This window comes from Echinops telfairi, unplaced genomic scaffold (assembly GCF_000313985.2).
Source record: "Echinops telfairi isolate 266 unplaced genomic scaffold, ASM31398v2 ScPeMD7_2010;HRSCAF=2546, whole genome shotgun sequence".
In the NCBI taxonomy this organism is placed as follows: Eukaryota; Metazoa; Chordata; class Mammalia; order Afrosoricida; family Tenrecidae; genus Echinops; species Echinops telfairi.
In genome coordinates this window covers 24,225,633-24,250,676 of record NW_022105908.1, presented here as the reverse complement: position 1 = coordinate 24,250,676, position 25,044 = coordinate 24,225,633, and the positions used below count along the sequence as shown (strand labels likewise).

At 51.1% G+C, this 25,044-nt stretch overlaps 1 protein-coding gene across 1 annotated transcript in view; it reads right to left on the bottom strand.

The window, feature by feature from the left end:
• Positions 1–25,044, bottom strand: part of ZZEF1 (zinc finger ZZ-type and EF-hand domain containing 1) — a gene marked incomplete at its 5' end in the record, with an annotated part of 114,624 nt that overhangs the window by 3,600 nt on the left and 85,980 nt on the right. Inside the window, 18 exons of the mRNA XM_045293333.1 lie at positions 752–823; positions 1,182–1,335; positions 4,712–4,877; positions 5,451–5,549; positions 5,706–5,874; positions 7,325–7,468; positions 8,585–8,944; positions 9,052–9,187; positions 10,433–10,533; positions 11,223–11,414; positions 12,690–12,809; positions 14,246–14,445; positions 16,662–16,794; positions 17,553–17,727; positions 18,534–18,811; positions 20,012–20,193; positions 21,388–21,538; positions 24,019–24,188. Of these exons, the coding sequence (XP_045149268.1) occupies positions 752–823; positions 1,182–1,335; positions 4,712–4,877; positions 5,451–5,549; positions 5,706–5,874; positions 7,325–7,468; positions 8,585–8,944; positions 9,052–9,187; positions 10,433–10,533; positions 11,223–11,414; positions 12,690–12,809; positions 14,246–14,445; positions 16,662–16,794; positions 17,553–17,727; positions 18,534–18,811; positions 20,012–20,193; positions 21,388–21,538; positions 24,019–24,188 (3,002 nt within the window). The remainder of the gene's footprint in view (positions 1–751; positions 824–1,181; positions 1,336–4,711; positions 4,878–5,450; positions 5,550–5,705; positions 5,875–7,324; positions 7,469–8,584; positions 8,945–9,051; positions 9,188–10,432; positions 10,534–11,222; positions 11,415–12,689; positions 12,810–14,245; positions 14,446–16,661; positions 16,795–17,552; positions 17,728–18,533; positions 18,812–20,011; positions 20,194–21,387; positions 21,539–24,018; positions 24,189–25,044) is intronic.

Below are 25,044 nucleotides of genomic sequence, written 5' to 3'. Positions count from 1 at the left end.
GGGAATTGCTAAGACCCTCTTGAGGAGTCCAGGAGTAAAAACGTTCTTCACAAAAATACAACGATGGTACTTGGCCTTTTCTACTTTCATTTTCGCACATGCGAGCAGGGGTGATGCCCAGAGGCTACTGTCTGCTGCTATAACACAGACCAATGGCCACAGGAGCCTGAGAGCCCAGCGCCGTGTGCTGAGTCAGGCCCCACGGAGACCCGCACAAGCCTGGCTTAGCGCCACCATTCTCCGTCCTGTGTGCTTGTGTTTTGAAAAACATACTTTTTTCCCACCACACATCCTATTTGTGTTAACATGAAATGGGTCTCTAATTATTTTTAGATACGTAAATAAATGTTAACCATTCTCCTCCATTTTAGCTTCTAATAAAGATTTATGTTGCTAGATATAACGTACACAGCCAAGAACTTTGGGGGTGCCGTCATCTCACAGGGTACACCCGACAGCTGTCAGCAGAGGCTTTCAGCTGCTGGGAGGCAAGTCAGATACAGAAACCCCTACAGCCTCTCTATGGAAACTTTGGGCCACAGCCAGACTGTAAATTGAGGGCCTTGGTTGTTTGTGTCTCCTGGGCCCACAGTTCAACATGAGTGACACTGATCAATGGGGCCTAAGTCCTTGCTCTGGGGCCAGGAGGAAGTGACTGAGCTGGAACCAAGGGCCGTGTAAACTCGAAGTGCTGTGTCCTCATGACACAATGCACAGAGGCCCAGTTCTGCGGGGGAGGGGGGGGGCGAACCTGTGCCGCACAGCGGAGAAGGTGGTCGTCGGTGGTTAAGGCCAGCAGGTAGTCCTGCAGCAAGCCAAGCTCCTGGGGGAGAAAACACAGGTTCTGTGAGCATGAGGCCGAGCCCAGCACAACTGACAGTCAGTACCCAGGGGACCCCCGCCACAAAGAGAGAGTTGCCCGCGTGGAGCTGGCTTCTGCGCTCTCTGAGCATAGGTAAGCATCGTGCAGGACTCTGAAAGGCCCTTTCATCCTCACCATCAAGGAGTCTATTGTCCAGGGAGAAAAAGGGGGAGGAGGAAGCAAGAGCGCATCCGCTTATGTTTTCCCAACTCACTGTTGTCAAGGGCTGCTCCACCCCAGCTCGGCTTCAGGCCTGACAAAATAAAGAGCCCAGGGGCTGTTTGACCTCAGGGCTCCCCAGACTGGGCAGGGTCCTCACCTGGGCACGGTTCTCAGTGACGAAGAAGAGCTCAGTGAGGGCCCGGTGCAGGGGGAGGAGGATGCCAGGTTGCGTCACATCCTCAGCTAGGCTGTACTCCATGTGCGTGAAGAGCTTCCACAGGGGCTTCAGCAGCGCAAGGTCACACAGGTCACTGCAGAGAGCCATTGGGACAGTGAGTCAGGCTGGGCTGGCTTTCCCCCAGAACCTCCTGCCGCGACTATAGAACAGGATCCCTTCTCTTCCAAACGACCAACAGCAAGCAAGGCAGAAATGACAGCTCAAGACCTGGCTCTAAAAACAAGGGCTCTGGCTTAGCTCATTCCCGTTAACAGCCCTGCGAAACATCCACCTTCCTCCTCAAATACCTGCGATCAGAAAATTGGTGTGTGTGTGTGTGTGTGTGTGTGTGTGTGTGTGTGAGAGAGAGAGAGAGAGAGAGAGAGAGAAGCTCAGCAGGGGGTTAACCGGAATGAGCAGTTCGAAGCCCTGCTCTAGGCAAACCCTCGCTGTGAATTAAAGATGGCTACTGGGATAAATCCAACAATAACGTAAGTCTTAGGTAAATGCTGCATGGAGAAAAGCGGGCTCTGGATTCCCCACCCCCTGCAGGTAGAGCCATACCACATTCGGAACAACAGCGTGCAAACACCACATCCACCACCAGGCTGCCTGGGCCAGCCTTCCCGCTCTCCAGCCACCCTGCCCTGTAATCGGAGAAGGCCAGAGCAGCACCTGGCTATGCTCTGGGGTTCACGGCAAAAGGCGTCCCTACTGAAGCAGGGCCCCTCTCCTAGCTGACCCAGAGGAGTGAGGGATGGACAGATGGAATGTCCTCAGAGGGTGGGCACACTTCCTTCCAGCTCAATTTCCAGGGGAGGTGTCAGCTTGGAGGCCATCCCTGCCCCTCGAGGCCGGAACCTCCACAAAGGAGGGGAGGACAGGAGGTTCTTCAGTGTGACAACTCGACACACCCTGTCGCACTGAGGCCAAGGGACAGCCCGCTCGCCCAGCCAAAGAGCACCTCTCCAGAACCTTCAGAGTGCAGGGGTGTGAAACTCCCAGGGGCAGTAGGGCACAGTGGGTGGCCTGCTGGCTCAGGTCCTCGGCACACGCACACAGGGAGCTGACTGCAGTTGACGGCTGAGGGGTCCTCCGGGAGCCAGGGAGAGCCCAGCACCTGACCACTGTGGAGGTGCTTGTTTCTCACTGGAAGCCACTCAAATGAGCCAAGCTAAACCAAGTCCTGCTAGGGACCCCTGGTTTTCACATGCAGCAATGGTTCCATGGGTCACAGGTCAGCCCTGGCCTGCCATCACCATCTCCTCCCTGACTTGGTAACAGCTCTGCGTTCCCGCCGCCCGCTCAACCAGCGTCCTCTGCCAGTGTGTGCACGAAAGGATTGGAGCAGGGCTGAGTGTGTGGAGGACCCGTGTGACACAGGCGCGCTAAGAACCAAGACAATGACCTTGAGATGAGAAACAGGACAAGTGCGTCTCTCAGCCGCCTATAAAAACAAAGAACGAGGACGGATTAAAGCTTGCCACTCTCAGAGGGACACTGTTTCACAAGGTCACTGCGCAGCAAGGTAACAACGCTTCTACCGGAGTCCTGAGTGCTGCACCTGGGAAGGTGAGTGGTTTGAGCTCCTGTCAAAGAAAGGCCTGGGTATCTACTTCTGCAGACACAGTTCTCCGACATACACAGCACAGAGCACATTAAATACGGTAGAAGGAGTCGAACAAAACGCTTGGCAAACCCTCGGAAAGAAAATGTAAGTAATGTATGACTTTACAACAGGGTCAGTGCTCCAGGGTTCCTGGTTCTCCCCACATTCAGCTACGGAGCCTGTCCGAATCCTGTCCGGTGCACTTTGGGTATGAGTGTATGCCCGTGTGTATGTGCACAAGTATCCACAGGCTAGTTCTGAAACGTGTATGCCAATGCACAGAGTAGAGCACGAGAGGCCGGGCCAACAGCAGCCAAGCTGCTGAAGAGGAAGGACTGCGCTGGCGGAGCCGGAGGGCGGAGCGTGCACCCGTGTACAGAGTGCAGACCCGATGGTAACGGCACAATGGTGAATGCTAGACCAGCGGGACGGAAAAGACCTGAGAGAGAGACACTCTTCTATGGACACCTGTCATGTGGCAGGGGACACTATGACGTGGGGGAAGGGTGGCAGCTGGGAGCCAGCTGGAGCTGTCTATGGAGAAGCGCGTCTGTCACGTCTACGTCCGGGCTCTGCAGGTCTACCCGTGACAGGAAAGACCACGCGCCTAGAGGACAACGTAAAGCTGTCCTCACGACCCTGGAGTAAGGGGAGCCGTCCTCAGGACACAAAACGCTCTGCCATAAAAGGGGGGACTCACGAATCAGCAAACATTACAACGAGAAGCTTCTGTTCAGCAAAGACCCCACAGAGATTGAAAAAGCAAATGGAGAAGAGATCCCTACTATAAAAACCAAGAGAGCACCCATGCAGGGAGTAGAGACCCTTTAAACCCACCAATGGAAGCAGAGGGCTGAAAAGGACAAGGGGCAACAGATTTAAACAGACTTTTCAGAAGAAAAGATCCAAATAGAAGATTATCATATGAAAAGACACTCATCCTCATTAGTAATCAGGGAAATGCAAATTAAGCGATAATATACCATTCCACACTGCCCAAGACAGCTAAAATGAGAAAGTTCGGCAATCCCAGGCCTTCACACGCGCGAGGAGAAAGTAAGAGCCTCTCTCCACACTGCTGTTGTAAGAGGAAATTGGTGTAATTACTTTAGAAAATGGGTTAGCAGAATCTATTAGAGCTGAACATGTACAGACCTTAAGATCCAGCAGTTCTACCCAATACAGATGCACACATGCGTGCTTCAGAAGACATGTACACACACAGGTACAGCACATTATCTGCCCCAGCCCACACACACCAGAATCAACAGCAGAATGGACAAACAATGACAGGGTAAGGTTTTACACACCCCTGAGAAAGAATGAGTGCTTCATACAACAACAGGGGTGACTCTCACAGACCACAAGGAAACGATGAGAAGCTAAACATAAAAATAAACTGGTGTTTAAGTACGAAACCAGGCAAGAGCCAGAACAGCGGTTACCTTTGGGAAGGAGGGTGGGTGATGACTGGGACGGGGTGGGCAGGGGCGTTTCTGGATCGCTTTGAATATTCTCCTTCTTGGTCTGAGTGTACGTCTCTGGGTGTGCTAGCTTTATGATCCCTCAGCAAGCTTAACCTACGTAACCATGAGAATCTGTCCCACCACCCACCCCTCACAACCCACGACCTTCTACTCCACACTGCTCTTGTGCTCTGGACCTCCGACACCCAGCAGGACCCTGACCATCTCTGTGTGGCTCTTGGGGTGCTTCCCTTGTTCATGGCACCCACCACACCACGGTGACTCTCTCCATGGCTACCTTCCTCACTGAGCACCAGGCCCACAGACAGGGAAGCGCTCACTTCCTGTGTGTCCAGTAAGTACATAAACAGACGGCCCAACAACTGCCAGCTTACCTGAGGGTACAGCAGCGAACAATCTTCAGAAGCAAGTGGACGGCTTTCAGCCGCTGATGACCAGTCTGGCGGCAGGCCACACCCACCAGCCATTCCCAGATCTGGGCCAACGGGAGGTGCGGCACTACTCTTTCTTCCGACAACATCTGCTTCAGGATCTCAAATCCTAGCCAGCCCACCCCCAAAACACAGAGGGTTAGGGAAACTGTCTCACAACTTTGTACACTGTGGTTTATATACTCTACAGGCGGCTCAGGTTTTAATACACTGGGTGAAACCGTTACGATCATTTAGATTTTGCCAGAAATGAAACTTTCTGGAAGAGTAATACAAGAACAGCATGTTCAGATCCGCCTCTTCACAAAGCCCAAACCCAACTGAGTGGATTAGAACTCAAAACTAATCTGACACAGGGTTTCCAAGCTACGAATCTATAAGGGAGCAGACAGCATCACCTTTCTCCAACCGGTGTCTGAGCAAATAACCGACTCTTCACAAACAGCCCTGGCAGATTCTACGAGAACCACTCTGCTAGGTGGTCATTGCAGCAGACAACTAGCCAGCTTGGCGGGTTTGGCAGTGACAGTGGCGGGGCTGGGGAGCTGGGGGAAGACAGGGACAGCGTCTGCGAGAGGCACGTGCTGGAATCTCAGAGGAAAGTCCCTGCTCGGACTGCAAGAAACACTACAGTGGGCTCCCGGGCTCGCAGCTCGTGCCAGTAGCAGAGTAGGGCACTCACCTGTCTGGAACCGCCCCAGGTGTCCGGCCGTCACAGTGAATTTGTAGCCCCACTCGGTGTTGCTCATGTCAGAGGTAAAGCGGTAATACAGAGTATCACCTGGGTCACATAAGAAGAAACAGATCACAAATGGGAAGGACGGGGCATGACAATCTAAGTGTTTCTGACGAGAGATGTTAAACCCTGTGACGATTTCCCTTCCCGACACTAATGTTAACTTAAGGTGGAGAGTCCACATCACCAAGCAGTCACTACCTGGAAGCTCAAAGTCCTTCCACTTCTGTTGGGACCCACTGAAGATGTGTCGATCCTGCTGGAAGTCACTGCTGCTGGACATGGACAGTTCGTCACAGCCCTCCTCGGTGTTGCACTGAGGGTCGAATTTGATGGAGAGGTAGATTGCCCCCGGAATGTGTACTTTATCCTAGGGAGGGAGGGAGACCATGCCTGTCACTCAACGCTCTCTGGACAGTCACTGAGGGCTGCCTTCTGCATCCAGCCTGGAAGGAAAACTGGGCCCATGTGAATGGGACGCTGCCCTGCTTCCAGGAGCCCTCAGTCCAGCTGGAGAGGAGCTCACAGCGGGGGCTGAGCAGGCTCCGAGGGGAGGGGTGGGCTGTATCTGCATGTACCTGGAGGAGGGGTGGGAAAGGGGAGGGCAGGAGTGGTGTGAGAGGAAGCACTCTAGCCAAAGGGAAGAGCCCAGGAAAGGCTGGGAGGAACTCCCTGTGTGGGGGTGTGGTGTGTGTGTGTGGGGGGGGAGGGTATTGAGGACAGCCTCACAGCAGACACCGGGATCTGGCTATATTTCAGCTGGGCAGCAAGGGGAGCCCTGGAAAGGCTTTCAGCAGGAGAAAGCCTGGGTCAGGTTAGAAGTGCCCTGTGGGGCAGGCATCCCTCCGAAAGGCCCAGCAGCAACAGCAGCAGCAGTCCCAGAGAAGGCCCAGGGAAAGACTCTGGGGTAGACTCACCTGAACTTGGTGGCTAACTAGATGTGTACAAAGGCTTCAAAAAGTTCATGGAAAAAATGGAATTAAAAGAAACCAGCATTTCCCCACAAACTTTCTGATGCCTCCTCATTTAGTGGAGCCTGGGGAGGGGGATGGAGCCTCAGGGAGAGAAGAGACTGCAGGGGAAGCTTAAGCTTATTTAAAACAAAAGCTGATTAACATTCAACTTTAAACAAGTTCCCCTGCCATCCACTCGCTGCTTTAGGACTTCCACTGAGAAGGGTAAGGAGACCAGGTCCAATGTTAAAAAAACAAAACCCCAAACTAAACCCACAGCCATGGAGTGGATTCCAACTCACGGCTGTCCTCTGAGACATCCTTTAACTGCTCCTTCAAGTTCTTCAGACTGTAAGTCTGTACTGGTGCAGACAGCTTCATCTCCCTCACAAACAGCAGCTAGAGGGTTTGAACCACTGAGCCTGTGGTTAGCCACCTGGTGCCATCGAGTCAGTGAGAGTAACTGCTGTTGCCTCATCAGAGCAGAATCAAGCTCTTCCCTGTGTTTAGATTCCATGTTAAGACTGTAAAAGGCGGGTTTCATAATGGAACTAAGGTGCCTGCATCCGGGTCCTAAGAAGGATGAAGAGCAGGGCTGCACCTGGACCTGTGCTCGGGCTCCCTGTCTGAAGAGGGCATGGGCAGGAGCTGCTGGAGGAAAGTCAGCTCTTCTCCTGGGCCAGGTGGCCCCAAGCTCTCTAGGAAAGGAGGTCGGGAGAAGTGAGCACGTGGCTGCCTTCCATGGGCCTGACCTCTGCTCCATTGGAGAAGGCTCGTGGTCCAGGTTCTACAGAGGTGGGAAAGAGCTGCTGGTGTTACGAGCTTGCAGGCCTTGAGCTGGGAGAGCCGGGCAGAGCCGGGTCCTACCTCGAAGTTGGTGTTGTTGTTATATGGGTGTTTGGACTCCCTCACTTGCACCTCCATCCCGGGCTCCTCCATGAACTGGCAGGCAGCCAGGGCCATGGTCCCCAGCATGTCCTCTCGGCAGCCTTGGAGCGCCTTCTGCAGGATCTGGGGACACAAGGCAGGGAACATCAGGGTCTTCCAGTGACGGGGCCCAGAGCTGCCCACCAGGAGGAAGGAAGTGCCTTCTGGCCCCTGAACCGCCTCTGCACCCTACCTCCAACTCTACCCAACCAGCCATTCCACCCGAAGAGGCCCTTGCTATGTCAGGACACCACAGTCCTGGCGGAGGAACGTCTGTTTCAAGGAGGTTAGGAAGAACTGACAGAAGCAGTCAGAAATGATTCTGGCCCTGGCGGCTCCCGGATGGACACACAGAAGACAATTACACACAATATGGGGAGAGGGAAGACAGGTACAGGATTAGAAGCTCCCCAGGACAAGAATCAGGAAAGCTGTGTCTGAGAGCGAGAGAAACTCAGCTAGTGATCCTGCCAACTTCTCCGGGAATGAGAGGCTGGGGAAGGAGCTAGAGCATCCAGGAACCAGTCAGGTTCTTAGTTGAAGCAGTGAATGACGTGTGTGTGTGCGCGTGCTGGGGGAGTGGGGTGGTGGCAAGGGGACAGGAATGAAGCTCTTGGCACCTGGAGACTGGGAAGATGCTAACAGTGCGCAGGACCCTGCTATGCTGGGTCCTCTGCTTCTAGACAGCAGGGGATGGAGGAGCTGCTCTGTTTCTATTAAGATTTGCTGACCCCGCAGTATCTTCAAAGAATAAGTTGAAGAGATGACTTGGAGAAAAAAATCGAAGACTTCTAACTTCTAAAAGTGTAACTCAAAGGACTCCACTCTGTCACCTAGAAGCAGGGGGCTTCCTGCTCCTTCCTTCACTTCCCATGCTCTACCTCACAGGGCCGGGTGGGGCCCAGGTGCTTGTGTCAGCACGCTCCAAGCTGGCCCCGATATGCCTCACTCAGGAGACACAGCGCAGCAGAAGGGACGGAGAGTTGCAATTAGCCCAACCTGGGACTTAGGAGTATATCTCCCAGAGGACAAGAGAAGAGACAGCTAGTTTTTGCTACATCCACACCTGTCAGGAACATGGATGAAGACCACGTTGGAACCCCACTTCAGGCAGACACTCATTTGGGGGTAAGGACAGAGCTGGGGGAGGGGAGGGGGCGGTGAAGGCTTTGGGGAGAGCCAGCTTGGCTGCTTCACTACCTTCTCCCACTGCTGCTTTTCCTCCAGCTGCAAGAACATGTCCAAGATGTAGGTCATGTGGGCAGGGCCGCTTAGCTCCAGGACATCCTCGCTTACTGGCACATGCCCGGGCCACTCAGCCAGCAGGGAGGCCAGCACATGGCGGGCGTAGAGCACAGCCGTGGCCTCGTTCACTCGGAAAAGGTAGTCTCGGGCAGCCCTCTTGGTCTTGCAATTCAGCTCCTTGTGCAGGAGGGCCGCGCTCTTGCTCCGGCGCTGCTTGGCGTAGCTCTGCTGCAGCTCACTCTCAGTGCTGGAGATGAGCTTCTGGGTCACGGGGTTCGATTCCGCAGTGGCCTGGTCACAGCGTGCCGGCCGGGACTGTAAAACCCAGAGAATGAACATGACGGAGGCCTGGCCTCTCAGGCTAAGATGGGGAAAAGGAGGGTGTGTGGGGACCCGGGGCTTCCGAGGAGGCGGCCACATACCAAGCAAGGCAGGATGATCATGTCTGTGTCCAGGGCTTTGGCGCTCTGCTCTTCCAGCCGCAAGCTCTTACCAGGCTGCCACTTCTGAGCCAGGCTCCGTATCCTCTCATCGATGGCGAGCTCATCGCCATCAAACCTGACGACAAGGCCCTGAGTTGCACACCCGACTCACACAAAGGCAGGACCTTGACCTGCCCTTGGACTTGTCAGAAAGCTGGACCAAGTGACTTTCCTGTTACTCTGCAATCTCACGGTCACGTCCCACAGCTCAGAGGTGGGACTCACAGCCTTCATTCATTTAGAGTGTGCACTGTCCAAGGATCTGTCCTCCCCGCTATACTTTTAGAAAAGGAGTCCTGGGAGTGCAGTGCTCAGAGAGCTCGGGGTCAAACTCAGCTCGAAAGCACAGTTCTCAGCAGCCCCTGCAGCTAGATGCAGCACCATGAGGGTGTGAGTGAGGGAATGAGTGAGGGCCACTTTCAGAGCCCACCCTTGAACAACAGGGGGTAAAGGATGCGCCACCTCCCCCCTTTCCTCTGGGCCAGAACACAGTGTTGGGAGCCGTGTTGGGTGTTGGGGAGCTCGCTTGGCCCACACAGGAGAGACAAACAATGTCCTTGGTGCTGTTGGGTCACCCTGTGGAGCAGAAGTGCCCTCCCTGCCTCCCAGCCCGGATCACTGTCTACGACTGGACTGTTGAGAGAAAAACAAACTTCTCTTATCCTGGGTCCACGATGGTTCTGGGTCTCTTAGTTACAGCTGGTTAGACCATGCCAACCTGATGCAGTCCTGCTTCATCTCACAAAGAATTTGAGGCAATATATAAGAAATATATGTTGTGAAATAAAAATGAAATTAGATTTTAATAAAATTATAGCAGGACATAAAAACTACAATATGGGAGATAAAGGAGGAGGTTGGAAGCAGATATATAATGTTCTTCACAATTTTAAGTGCTGGATCTGAGAACCAGCTCTCTGGGCCAAGGGAAAGAGAAGACCATTAATTTTATAATAATTCTTGGGGGGGGGGGGCTATGAAAATAATTTACTGCTGTGAAAACAAAAATATTTTGCACTGCTTGCTCCCCAAGGTTACTTCGAAAAGCAGTCTTGGTGTCGGCCTCCATTTTTGGTGTCTGTAACAGGAGCTTGCTCTAAGCAGTAGACTACCACAGCAACACAGCCCACGTGTCCTCGGCATCACGCCATACAATGCAACTCCAGCGGCAGGGTCACTTAGGGGAAATTCAAACTGGACTCCCCACCGGCCTCTTTGCCTTTCAAGTATCTCCTCGAAACGCCCGGGCAGGAAGGAAGTGGTCGCCCCTGCCCCGCCATGCCCTCTCACCAGTCATCAGATTCACCTCCATGTCCCTTACCGCTTCTGAACCTCCAGGAAGAAGGAATCGGTCCTCTTCATCTGCAGCTCGTAGATGGCCCGGAGGACGTGCAGAGGGGCGTTCAGGGCATCATGAGCCATCTGGACACCATGGAGAGGAAGCAAAGATGCTGATTCAACACACCCTTGACATGCTGACCTCAGAAGGGGTGCAACAATATTTCAAGCCCCCGTAGGTTGCAATTAAGAAATCATCACACGATGCTGTGTAAAAGGCATGTAGAGCTGGAAGCACTAAGACACAGGTTGTGGAGGCAGCCACGATCCACTCTGCAGGCGTCACTGTAGTTTACCTGTAGCTATCGCATGCTCAACTTCCCACTTAACTTTCCTGACATCTACCCGATACTGTCTGTGTACTCTTCACGCTCTCAGCCACCACCCCAGCATTGCCCAAACAAGTGGTCTAGGGAAAGGGAGAGAGCAGTCCAAGAAACCCAGAGTTAAGAGGACGACCATTTGGGAGTTTATAGATGTCTTTTACTAAGCCCTGAGAATTACGTGCAACATTGTACAGGCATGTTGATGGGTATTTGAGTGTATAGTTTATGAACGAGAAGCCTAATGCTTTTGGGTTCATGACCCCAAAACACTTAAAAGTGCTGTTGTAAATAAAGGTTTCTCAGTGCTTCTGGGTCATTTTTGCAGAAAACAGAGCCTTTAGGAAGTAAGTTCTCAGGCCATCATGCGAAGGCTGAAACAGCCCAAACCAAAGATAATCAAATCTCCAGGACCTTTTGCTCAATTGACACGAAGAGCCAAAAACATACCAAGAAACATATTCTGGTGGGTTCGTCCAGGCTCTCCAGAGGGTCCAGCTTCTTCTGCTCTGTGTCACTGGGGCTGCTGACCGGCCGCTCCGCCTCCTCGCCCTGGTCCCCGCGCTCCTCCAGCTCTGGGTCTCCATGCTCCAGGAGAGTGCTGGCCTCTTTTTTGGAGGAGTACAGCATGATGGACAAAATCTTCCAGGGGAGAACAGTGGCCAGGGCAGTGAGTAAGAAATCATACCCCTCATTAACCTAACTTCTGATAAGGTGTAAGGTGTTCAGAGAACAGAAGCGCATGCGTGCACACACGTAAAATTAATAAACCCACACAAACCAAGTTCAAGTGTATTTATGATTTTTAAAATGCTAAGACTTTTCTATTGATATTGATGCCATCCTTTCTAAAGGATTTTGGCAAAATGCATTAAAAAAACAGCCAAGCACCCGCGTCCTCCACTGTCATGAAGTCCGTTCTGACTCACAGGGAACCCTGCACAGGGTTCTCAGCCTAAGTCTTTCTGAGAGGTCAGCCCAACCCTGAGGGGCTGTGAAAAAGGCTCTACCCTTTCACCTAGGAAATTCATCTTTTGGGAACAATGTAAAAATGCAGATAACATTATATTCATAGTATGATCAACAAACTGCATGCATCATATGTAGCCATGAAGAAAGATGGTTATGGAAACTAGGTGGCACTTAGGAAAAATATCTTGTGACTTCAATTTATTTATATATTATGCTTTCCACAGAATCTAAATATATACACATGTATGTGTGTAGGAGCCTTGGTGGCGCAGTGGTTACACGTTGGGCTGCGATCCGCCTGGATGGCAGTTCAAAACTACCAACCGCTCCAAGGGAGAAAGACTGGGCTTTCTACTCCCATCAGTAGTTACTATCTCAGACACCCACAGGGGCTGCTAAGATTGAGCACTGATCTGATGGCGTGAGTTTTGGTTTGGCGTGACTCAGAGCAGCCAGTGCCCCACTCCCACACAGCAGCAGCCTTTCCTGGACCTGGGGTGGCCCTGCGCTCAGAAAGTCTATAGGGAACCACAACAACCCTGCTATGAAAAATTTAAGGCCTCAGGAGAATCGTCATAAAATTTAAATGGGCAACTAAAATTCTACATAAAACAAATTTAGAAGCCGATTTTAGGCCAAAAGAACTTTAAAGAGAAGTAATAAGTCAAGGACTTTTGCTATCACTGTGTATTTCCACAAAATACCTCTCCTCAGATGTCCTTGTAACAAATGTAACATTCCTTTTCCCTGACCCAGAGGAGCACAGGTATCAATCACCATACCCCGACTTCCAAATGCAAAGGCAGATATGCGGTCCAATTGTAAATGTCCAGGGTGTGAGTGCACAAGGCAGAACCAACAGTCACTGCCCCATGCATCAAACATTCAGACCAGTCTGCACCACAGGGTAGGCCCAGGGCTAGGGGCAGGAGCAAGCCCCCTTACTTCCAGGTCCCGGAGGAGCCAGGTTTTACTGAAGCCGGTCCCTTTGCTGCACTTTTTCACCAGCAGCTTCAGCAGATCAGTGTGAAGGAAGGTAGCATGGGTCTCTTCAAATCCATGAGCCTGCCAGGCAGAAAGAGAATGATTGGCATCTGCCTCAGAATGAAGATGGAAGGGGAGCATCACTGGGGGAGAAAGCAAACTTTCTCAGAGATCAGTCTCAGCTGGTGGCCCACACTCAACTTCCAAGGAGGGAGAGTGAGTTTTCAGATGGATGAAATGCTGAACCTTTGCCATAATCCATGGCCTACTCATTCCCTCTGTAATTCATCCACTCGGCATCTCTTTTTAACCTTCTATTGTACACTCAGCAAAGATGCGGATTTCTACGCTAAGAACATGAGGTTTGTGTCACTCCCCGACTCTCAGCATTCCCAAAGCTTTCCACTGCACCTAGATTAAACTCCAAACTTCTAACAGGGCAGACAAGGTCCTACCTGGCTTCCTGCCTGCTTCCCCGGCCTCAGCTTCCTCTTTGCACTCTGCTGCAGTCCTGCGGGGCTCTCTCCTGTCCCTCCCCACTACGTGTGCTGTTCTCGGCATGGGATGCCCTACTCAGGTTCTGACGGCCTTGTCCGGCTCCTGCCCCACAGGTCACCTCCTCAAAGAGCCCTGCCTGGCTCCTGGCAGGCTTCCTTGAAGGCTCTCGTTTGTCTTGCCAGTTCACCTGTAAGCCCCAGGAGAACAGGGACCTTCTTTCTAGCTCCCCTCGGTTCCATGTGAGTTCTGGCAGGGCTCCATGAGCGTGTGCTGAATGGAGGCTCCAAGCCGGAAAGATCTCGGCTGCTCCAACACGGGCCATGCAGGTGCAGGTGTGCGGACTCCACCCCAACACCACCCTCTCGGGCTGGACGTGAGCAGAAGTGCCACTGAGTCCAGTCACCCTGTGCTGCCCGCGTCTCTCCATGCCCTCCCCAACGAGGGGTTTTTCTGCTGCTACTGAACATCTTTCCAAGCCAAGAGGCTCACAAATGTTTCTAATTTGCTCCTTCTTCCAACGCATCTCCTCAAAGTTCTTCCCTCCCTCTCACTGCCCTTCGGGAATCAGAAAAAAGGGATTTTGTCCTCACGATCAAGGCCCCTCATCTCTCGGCCTGACATGGGGCAGCTGGATGCCCCACCCCCCCACCCCATGCCCCGACTGACTGTCAGAGCCCTAACTCGAAGAGCCCAGCGGATCACACAGATGTTTCATTCAGGAGTCGTGGTTCAGAGAAGGGAGTGAGGTGGTCAGGTCCTATTTCTCTCAGTCTCCAAGAGCTCTTCTTCTCAGCACATGTCCCCATGAACCAGCAATGAACCCAACGAGAACTACACCGCTGGGAAAATCCTCTCTCCTCCTGAAAGTCTGCTTGTCCCAAAGCCCCAGCATTCCAAAAATAACCAAGATCCTCTGCTTAGCCGTCCGTGAGAATCAGATGGCATTTCCTCCGAGTTAACTGCCTGCAGATGCTCAATGGCAGCCTGAGCCCTTAGCTAACCGGGGCATGCATCCTTACCTTTACTGTTTGATACAGTCCTTTGAGGGCCAGGGACAGGACCCACGTTGCTTCCACAGCCTCGGGACAATGGCTGTCCATGCTGGTTTGCAGAAGGTGACTGGCAATGAGGGCGAAGTGCTGGGAGTACTGGCTCAGCTGGGCCTGGGAGTCGCTGCACTCCTGGCCCCCTCCCTTCTGCACTAGCTGGTAGTCCTTCACTGAAAGATGTATGACGTCAGGTAGAAAGAGAAAGACACAGAGTTAGGTCAATGCTCCGGGCAGATCAGTTTCTCCCCTGAACAGCACAAAATTCGGACTCCCAAACACAAATCTCCAACTTCAGCCTCTGCCCTTACACTTGAGGGGGTACTGCTTGCAGGTGCACATGAAACTGGTGGTGACCCTCTGGTCACCAAGCCACAATTCCTATTACTGTGTATGAGTGGTTGTCTCCACAGGCGTTGAAGTGCTTACGAAGAGGCCACAGGAGATGTCCACTTCCAAACAGGACGAGACGAGGGGCCTGGGATTTACTGCCCCACAGTAACGAACCAGAACACTGAGCGTGTGTGAGAAACGACAGCCTTCAGGGCCTGGGCCCTGGGTGGGGGAGGGGGACCCCTGAGGAAGGGCACACATTGGCGAGCAAGGCCTCTGACAGCACCAGCTGTGTGCAGGCAGTTTCCAGTCTCTGTAAACTGAGGGGACAGAGCTGGAGGGTCAGGAAGCCAAGGCAGCTAGAATTTATGGGGGAAAAAAACACACAGAGAAGAGAGTCTCTGTTGCACAAGTTCACGCACACAGCGAGCTCCAGAGATCTGCACAGAGCTGCCCTGCTGGCTGCAGGGTTGGCAGTTCACAACCACCAGCTGCCATGAGGGAGAAGATGAATGAAAGAAAACGATTTAGGGAAGGAGACAGAGCTACCCTAAACAAGAGGCAGAGCGCTTCCTGGGACTGGCACCAGTCTGGAGTTCTGTGTCCCCAGCAGACCCCCGTAGGATGGAGCACTGGGGAGAAGCCTTGGAAAGGCGCTGCCTTAGCAGCAGGGTTAAATCAGCTCTATGTTAAAGTAAGGTGACCAGATTTTAACATTGGTAAAGTGGGACAAAAACGGGACACCATTGATAAAACTCATCTCCTGGCGAAATAGCCACAAGGCAGCCGAAAACCGTATACTCTAGCTTGTCGTGCATTCTTTCCAAAAATCGGGACTTTTAAAAAATGCCGTGGAACACAGGAAAAATTGTTAAAAATCGGGACTGTCCGGCCAAAAGCGGGCCGTCTGGTCACCTTATGTTAAAGGCTACTCTGGGCCTGTCTTAACAAGGCTTAAAGGCAAGTTTCAAAATGATCTAATTGCAAGTAATTAGTAATCGACACACCAGAATCAAATCTAACCTTATTTAAAGGGATTTAAAAACAACAACAAAAAACAAACAAGCACAAATTAAAAAATGACCAGACATCCGAAAGCAAAAAGGCAAACCCAGCTCAATGGCTCCGAGTGAGTGTGAACTCACAGTAAGCCTGAAGGGCAGGAGAACTGCCCAGTGAGGCCCGGAGATCCTTGTCTTTCCCCGAGGAGTAGCTGGTGGCTCAGAGTGCTGACCTTGTGGGTCACAGTCGAACCAGTAGCATTACGCCACCAGGGCTCCTCAGGCACCCGAAGCAGCACTAAAAGGCTTATGTTGGCAAAGAAGAAAGATCCCAACTCAGTGATTGGGATTTTTACCTTAAGAAACTATTGGGGGTAGGGGATAATTTTACTCAAAAATATAGAAAGGAAATCCATAATGATAAAAGCAGAAAGAAGAAAAGCAAAAATATTATGGGGGGGGCGGTTAAAAAAAAACGAGGCCAAAACCTAGTCATCCGACAAGATGAAAAAAGGTTGATAACTCTCTATCTGGATAGCCTTGGAAATAGAGGAGACACAGATCGCCATCGTAGCAATGTGGGAAGGCTGCCGACGTTCCGCCCCAGGCTGAAAGCGATGAAAGAAGAACTCCAGGTAGCCCTCGTGGGTGCACACAGCCACTAACCATGAAGGTGCTGGGCTGCTTACAGGAGTCCATCCAGAGGGGCTGCCAAAGCCATCTGAAAAATCAGCCACTGAAAATCCCAAGGAGCGCGGTTCTGCTCTGAGACCCCGGGGTCACCACGAGTTGGAGCTGCCTTGACGGCAACTGAGGCAAACGGAGCAACAGAGCATTCGAGTGTGTGAGCCGCATCGGCACACAAAAGGACACCCAGTGACCCTGTCCAACCACGCAGACCTGAGATGAGGAAGTGCTATAGGCAGAACTTAAAAGAAAAAAAAAACCAAAAAAACACATGCAAGGGGCAAGAGTCAAGGGCTCGTCATTAATTTTAAGATATAAAGTAGACACATGGTCTTCTGTTCTTAGAAAAAAAAAGTTGTGCTTGGGACCTGTTTTCCTTTTCCGAGTTTTGACATCGACGATGACAGCCCTGTTCTTCTCCGTAAAGTGTTTCAAGACGATCACACCGTGTGGTTCGTTGGCGTTGTCCATGTAAATGCAGCGGGTGCCCACACAGAGGACCTGAAATGTGACAGAGAGGCAAGCGGGCCCCTCAGCAACACGTAGAGACCGGCCAGAGCACTTAGGCCTCAGTCCAGGGCCTTGGCTGGTGCCTGTCTTAGCAAGCACTCAAGGGTCACATCCTCATTTTGAAATCCACATGGCAGGCCTGGCGCAGGAGTAGCTTTTAGTGCTGGTTGGATGGTGCCAGGTTGGATAGTACCCCTTGTTCCAACCAGTTGAAAGTCATATAGATAATCATTGAGATTATTAAGATGGATGCTTGAGTAAGAAATTGGTGCACTTTCAAGTTCTTTATCATTTAAAACAATCCAGGTAGTTACTGATTATTCAAAGCCAAGGAAACACATAAAAGCCTAAAACCCCCAACCCATTGTCAATGAGTCGATGCTGACCCACTGCAACCCCATAAACAGTCCCACAGGGCTTCCAAGGCTATAAATCTTCTTGGAAGTCGATGGCTATACCTTTCTCCCTTGGAGCAGCTGGTGGGTTTGAACCGCCAGCTTTTGGGTCAGGAGCCAAGTGTGCTCCAGGGTCCCTTAACATCAATGGCTCCTGGCTAAAGAAATGATTCAGGTGGCAAATTGTTCACTACCAACGTGAAGAAATCATTCCATAATCTTGAAAAATACCCATGCTGTAAAAACAAATTATATAAATGAAGAGGTCAATACAAACACCTTCTGCAGGCACATTACTGAGAAGTGGGTGTGTGTGAGGGCGAGGTGGGGCGGCCAGGGCTCCAAGGGACGTACCTGGGGGAAGCCGACCAGCACAAGCAGGGTGAAGATGTTGGTGTGCTTCAGCTGGAAAGGCAGTTGTTTGATGCAGTGGTCTGTGAAGGCGGCGAGGACGTCCCGCCACAGTGGGGCGCTATTCAGTGACCTCAGGATCTCTGCCATGGAGCATGCCCAGTCTAAGCCCACCCGGCTGGAAGACAGGAGCTCCGTTAAGTGGTAGAACACACGGCTCCAAAGCAAGTCAAGTCATCACAGCTTGCTGCACTGCGCAGGCAGCTGTTCTCTAATCCGCTTAAAAAACTACTGGCAGGATGATGTTTCTTGTAATGGTTAAACAAACAGACAAACTCACTGCCATCCAGTCTATTCTGACTCACGGCAACCCTACAGGACAGGGCAAAACTGCCCTATGGGTTTCCAAGACTTTAACTCTTTACAGGACTAGACAGCCTCATCTTTCTCCAGAGGTTTTGCTGGTGTATTTGAACTGCTGAGCTTGTGGTTCGCAGCCCAACTGTATAACCCACTATGCCAACAGGGATTCTCGTAATAAGTGGGGAAAAAACATTACCTATAACCTCAGTCTAAAACTATGGTTTTAAAAATCCTTATAAAGTCAGACATGCTCAAGTGTTGAGTGCAAAAGCGCACACACTCGCACAGGACTAATGCCTGAAAGGAAACACACGAAACAGCACCTGGTGCGTTTTTGCCTTCACCTCTGTTTTCCATATTTGGCTGTGTGGTTTATACTCCTTTTGCAATGAAATATACTTCTTGTCTTTCCCCCTGGGCGGGCGGGCCAGCACTCACTGCTCTGCTGGCAGGCCGTGCTGAGGCTGCTCAGGGCCTGCCCCCACAGGCACAGCTTTCCTGTGGGCTGACAGCATTCCTGATAAACCCAATCCAGAGAACAGCACTGTAGCCCTCGGACACTGCTGCACACAGAAACAGTCGCTGAGTGGGGGAGGCAGAGTGCGCAAGAACCAAAGCTACCTGTCCAAACACACAGCTCCTAGGCTGAAGAGCAGGTGGGTGGTCTTCCAGCCATCTGGCACAAGGGAACTGTCCCCGGACGCAAACAGGTTGTGTTTGGCGGAGAGGACCTTAATCACTGCGGCATCCACCTCTGCTGGCAAAAGGCGGACGATTAGCTGGCCCAGAAGGCCAAGCGTGAGGTGGTAGGTTTCATTCAGGTGGCCTGCGTTTGAGATGACGACCTGAAACATGAGTGGGAGGGCGTGCTCCAGGTCTATCAGGGGGAGCGTGGTACTCTGTGGAGAGAGGAGGGGAGACAGCTGCTCAGTACAAAAAGCCCTGGAATCACCACTATTGGATGAAGCCCCACATCCCTTCTAACACGCTGTTTACTGCAGATCTAGAGCCCAAACAACCAGGCAGTGGTTTGCCAGAGGTGCCGCCACGTGTACAGTCCAAAGTAAAATCAGCAATTTTCAGGTCTGACCTTACAAGCCTACTTCCAATTTTCTTTTATCTTGAAAAGTAAGCTTAAAACATCTGGGGGAGATCCCTGTGCCGTGTCCCTATGCTCTCATGGCAAAAGAATTCAACTAATTCGGAGATAACGTAAACAGTTCAAGTTCTCCAGAATCTATTCCTTCTCCCCTGCAACGCCCAGGAGATACCTACTAGGAAGCTTTCCAGCCTCGTCCTATGCACATTTCCATGCTTACCAATGTTGGATTTCCAACGTGTGGTCCTTCCCAACAGCAAAGTCCTTTTAAGGCACATGCTGAATTAGTTAGGGTGAAGCGTCAATGAGGTCTTCAACTTAGTTTCTGAAGTTTCGCATTCCCCTTGTATGTGTACACGCGCACGCGCGCGCACCCACTTCTTACTTATTGATATAGATTCCAAAGACCAATCATTATGCAAAATGGAGAATGATCACAGCTGATCACAAAATGGAGGATGACAGACTTGCCCAATCCAACTGCCAAACCACTGGGAATCACAGCCTAGTCAAGTGGGCTAGCAGCCATGCTCCGCGCATGTGCACACAGGATCTGTGACGGCCAGAGGGATGTCTGCAATGTGCCAAACAGTCACAGAGACACTCACTCCCTCCAAAGTGGGACAACAAGATGGTAGAGAACTGAGGCATAGGTAGCGGGGGTGGGATGTGTGTGTGTGTGCGCACACTAAGTACAGATTATTTTTTGTTCTTTCCATTTCTCTATAAGCTTAAAGTTTTTCCAAATTAAAAAGACAGAGAGAGAAATCATGATGATTCACACAACAACAGGCCATAACATACATAGTCATTGTAGGAAAATTACAGAATAGAGGTGCAAGGAAAAAAAAGAATCACTATTAATTCTCTCTGTGTACTCTGAGACACACGGCTGCTGTTGACAGCTGCTTCGTGTTACAATGGCTTTCTAAAACAACAGTTTCTCTGTGCATGCTACTGCCCTTCCTTTCAAAAGGAAAGGCTGATTGCTGTCGCTTACCGTCTTCAGTGGAGGTAACATGGCGGCTAGTAAGCCCAGAACCCTCTTCTGGGAGCACTCTGCAAACACCTGCTCGGGGCTCGGGGTGATCACCTTTTCCTCTGCTGGATTCTGGGGTGAGGCTTGAGCTTGTCCGGCATCTGAGTTGTAAAACACGGGGCTTTCACATTTTTCTGAAGGATCTACACATGGGCAAAGTGGCCAGGATAGGTGCATATAAACCGCTGCGCTTTCCTGGCGCTGCTACAGAATAAAACGGGGGCAGCAAAAGCTCCAATGTCCACTTCTCAAAGAGGTCTATCCCGAACACCTTATTTAAACGTACACCACCCCTCCCACCTCGCCACTCTCTTTCCCTTTTCCACTGCTCGTCGGTGCTCAGGGCATCAAGAATTTTGTTTTGGGCAGTGATGTATCTCAAGTAGCCAGAAATGTTCCTGGAGCACAGTAGGTCCTCGGCAAATACTTGTAGGATGAATCAACCACACAGGAAGCAGGATGGGATTCTTGGGGAAAGGAGACTAGAGTAGATGTGGAGGACCTGGGCTGATGGGGTGTTTCAACTATATTCTAGAACTAGAGCTGTCACTACTGCAGAGAGGTCAAGCCCTATGGGAGTCTGGCCCATAGATGGGGTCGAAGGATAGGAAGTTCCTGCTGGCTGTGGGCTGCCATAAGGAAAGCGCTGAGATTTGCTTCCAGTCTCTTCCACCCCGAGGCACCTCCATCTCCTTGTCCTCAGGCTCCTCCACACACAGCCCCGCCCTTGTCACTACTATCCTCCAGCTGCCATCTGAGGCCTTCCGCACAGGGTTCCATCTCCCAGGGCTACACTCCATCCCTACATGCCTGCCAGAAGGGACTGTGCCCCTGAACTTGGCTGCGGGCTTCCCATGGTGTGGCCTTTGTTCATGGTTTTCTTTCTGCCCTGACGCCCTACCTGCCAGCAGATGGGGTCTGTTAGACTACAGGTCCCCAGTTTATTTCTCTGTAAGTCTCTAGGTGGACATCATCTGTTCTAGATAGATGCCAGCCACCATTAACATCCTACTCACTCTTCTGGCAGAACCATATCCTGCCTCATACGTCAATCACCCAGTCTTGGGTTAAACCCGCCAGATTGGGAGCTCCACAAGGGCAGGGCCTGTGTGTCTGTCTGACTCGATCCCATTTATTCCCAGGGCCTAGCACAGGGCGCTCAGTAACTCTGGGAAGCAGCCCTTCTGAAGGCTCCTCAGCATAAGCACCGCACACCTGCGAGAGGGAGAAGCCCCGCATCCCTGTGTGCAGCAGTTTTAACCTGTGTCCAACAAGCCACTCAGAGATGGGCACATGTGCTATCTGAGATGAAAGAGGTGGAGATCCACAGTCTTTACCTGGATGCCCCGGAGGTTTGCTGGCATCTGCAGGAGAGCTTGCAGTGTGGATCTGGCAGGGGGGGGCCTTCATTAACAGCACACCTGCCTCCATCTTCTTTCTTGGCTTGCAGTCTGTGGATCCGACTGCCTTCTGAGCAGCCCCCTTTCCCTAAGGACAAATGGTGGGTGTAAAAGAAATGAAGTTCTTTCTTTTATCATAAGAAGTTTAATGTTTTATATTGCTATTATAATACAATTTTTAAAACATTAGCGGTCACCGATGAAAAACTCGAATTTCATTAAGAAACCTCACTCGTTTATGATACATATATATCCTTCTCTATTAAGGTATTACTGAGTGGACCACATATCTCCTTCAACATCTTCCCAATGCCCTCCCTCAGCTTGTGGGCACACGTTTTCCAAAATTGTTACCCAAACAAACCAATTCATTCTGAAGAGTTTGATTCTAAATGGGAAGGATTTAGAGAATGAATGAAATGCTTTATTTTATTGGTACTTTGTATTTTATATAAACACAAGAGAGAGGTATATGGTAAAAAAAAATCAAGAGATTTGGATCGAGGTGTTCATAAGGTTTCTCGTTTATGTCAACAAACATATGTCCACCCCACCCCCACCCTGTCGACGACAGCAGTGAATAACTTACAAGAAAGCTGTCTCGAGAAGTAGGCTCAGTCTGTAGAGGTTAGTTGGCTGGTTTGGGGGTAGAGGGGGGAGTCCAGTTTCCAGGGGCCTTAAATATGCCTCATTTATACCTCCCAGATCACTTGGTAGTTTCAGAAGGAAAAATGTACTTTTACAATGGCAATATCTACCAGTTCCTCACCCTAGTGAGGAGGAATAATGGTGTTCCCTTTCTAACGGAGGGAGGTGTCCAGATGGCCACGTGGAGTCGGCTCTGGAGGGGGCGGGTTACTAGAGGCCCCACACAGTAGGAGTCTACTCCACGGCAGCAGGGTTAGTTACACAATATCGAGGCTTTCCTCACTCGGCAGGCCAGCAGATAAACATGGTCCCCAAAGCACTCATCTATAAATGAGTGTCAGAAGGAATATAAACTGAGTGATACAGTTGACCTTTTTGAAAAATAACTGAACACCCCAGAATTAAACCTACATAATGTAAACTCCGGAAACAGCATACGCTGATGCTAAAACATAAGCATGAATTGTGTGGGCCAGCCAATGCCGAGGTGTTTACTCCATGCAGAAAAGCGACCACAGACATGGTCATGTGACAGCCTCCCCCTAGTTGATAGGCAGGCACGTCTGTCGTCTTTGGGGGAATAACTCAGTCTTCCAGGGGTTGCACAAAGCCTGATCCCTCAGCGCCAGGCAGCGGCACGTAGCAGGATATTGTGAGCTCACAGGAAGACACAAGCATCTCCCAGGCTCCACGTGGAGACTGTGGATGTTGCCTGTCTCTCCTGATAACGTTCTCTCTGTCCACCATGCTCTGGGGGTGTGGGTCACCAGAGAGCTGCCGGGAGAAGCGGTGCTGTTTCTTACACGGCGGGGACAGTATTTGCCCAGTTCCCGCTTGTCCTCTGTACTTGGGTTTCCTCTAAACGACAGTGGGACCGCAGTGGGCTGTAACCACCAACTGAGGGTCCCTCAAAGAGTCCTGATGGCACTGTGGGCTAGGCACCAGGCTGTGGTTCAAATCCACCAGTCAGTCCACGGGACAAAGAGGATTCTGTCTGCTCCTGTAAAGAGTTACAGTCTCAGGAGCCCTAAGGAGCAGTTCTCCTCTGTCCTACAGCATCACTAGGAGACAGAAGCACCTGGAAGGCAGTGGATTATCTTTGTTTGGGGGACCCTCAAACTAGAAACATGACAGGGAGAGAAGAGAAAGACAAGCAGAAGCAGGGACATTTATAGCAGAAATCCAAGCTTTAGAAGCAACACCAAAGCTTGGTTCTATGCTCTGCTACCACACCACACTTACTCACACACATGAACTATCTAGACCAGGGAAATGCACAGAGACCACAATGTATAACAGTGGTCACCAGGGGTGAGGCTTACTGTTCAAGAGGCAATGAGTTTCTGTCCAGGGATTAACAAGACTAAAAAGGGATAGTGATGCTGGGATGGGAACTGAACTCTTTAGAGGCATCAACACACATACACACACACACACACACAACCAGTTGCCATTGAGTAGTTGTGACTGGTGGTGACCCTGTGTGTGTCAGACTAGGTCTGTGCTCCGTACAGTCTTCAGTGGATGATTTTTTTTAGAACAGAGAACTAAACACAGCCTCCTGGTTAGCAGCCAAGCATGTTAAGCAGGTAAGTGGACTGTCTTATTTAATCCTTATGAAACCAGGTACCAGAGTTAACTCTAGGATGACGCTGAACACTCTTCTAAGCACCTTTCACGCATGCATTCAATATAAGTCCTTACAACAACCTCACGGTATGAGTGTTATCACTGTCTTCCCCATTTTACAGGTGAGAAAACTGAGGGAGAGAGACCATAGGAATTTACCCGAGGTCCAACAGAGCAGGGATCTGAACGCAGCCAGTCTGGGCCCCGACTCTGTGCCCTAAGCCCTCTGCTCTGCTGCCCCACAGGAATGGCTCTGCATTCAGACTGGCACAGTCGAGATCTGCTACTTACACTGCAGTGCACAAAAAGGCCTGCCTCTGACGGCCCCTCAGCAGCCTGGACAGCTTTCTTCTTGAGCGGCTCCCCAGATGTGCAGGTGGGCAGTGGGGCTGTGAGGGACTGACTTCCGGAGCTGGATTCACTATCTGGCAATATGCCAAGGAGAGCCAGTGCTTTCAGACCTACGTGAGGAATAAATACGAGGATGGTTAAACACTGTATGACTAGGGTGAGTTCCTGCAAGTGCCATTGTGGCGGTTATGTAATCTCATGTCACGCTGAGGGTATTAAGGGTGAAGAAGTGAGGGGGGAAAAAAGAGCAAAGGAGTGGTAGTCAACTAAGTCCATACCTAAGAAGCACAGCAACTGCGTGAAGAGGAAAAGCATCAGAGCTAGAGCTACGAACACCCAATTTGTACAAGGCTGTGGAGGACAGTGCACTAGAGCCCATCTGAAGAGGGTCTGCTCAGACTGAGCTGCTGGCAGATCCGCTGCAGCCACAGGCAAGAGTCTCGAACAGCTCTACTATCAGGCAGTGACCACTGTCGCCTTGACTATGCTGCACCCAAGTCGACACTTGGGCAGTTGGCGTCCTGTAGACATGACCTGAATTTGCACTGGGGGCAAGTATCTCGTACTTGTTGCAAGACGGAAATTTCCTCCCTGACTTTTTGAATGTTGATGTGGGTCTTTTCCTGCTTATGCATTATTTGTATTTTTATCTCTATATGATGATGATTTTAGCCTTACCACCTTGGTGTCATTTTTTTATTGTTTTCTGTTGGGTTTCCCAGAGGTGAAGCACAGGAGGAGTGGCTACATTAGGGAATGCAGATGTAGGGGGTGGGCGGTAGGGAGGGAAAGGGGATTTCTGGGGTACATAGGAGAGAGGGAGCACTAGAACTGTTTCTGATTGTACAACTCATTTTAAAGGCGATTTAACCATGGGGGGGAGGGATGTTCTAAGACTGATGTAGCAGCACATGCCCTGTGATATGAGTGAATGACTGAACTATTGAATTGTACAATATGTAAATT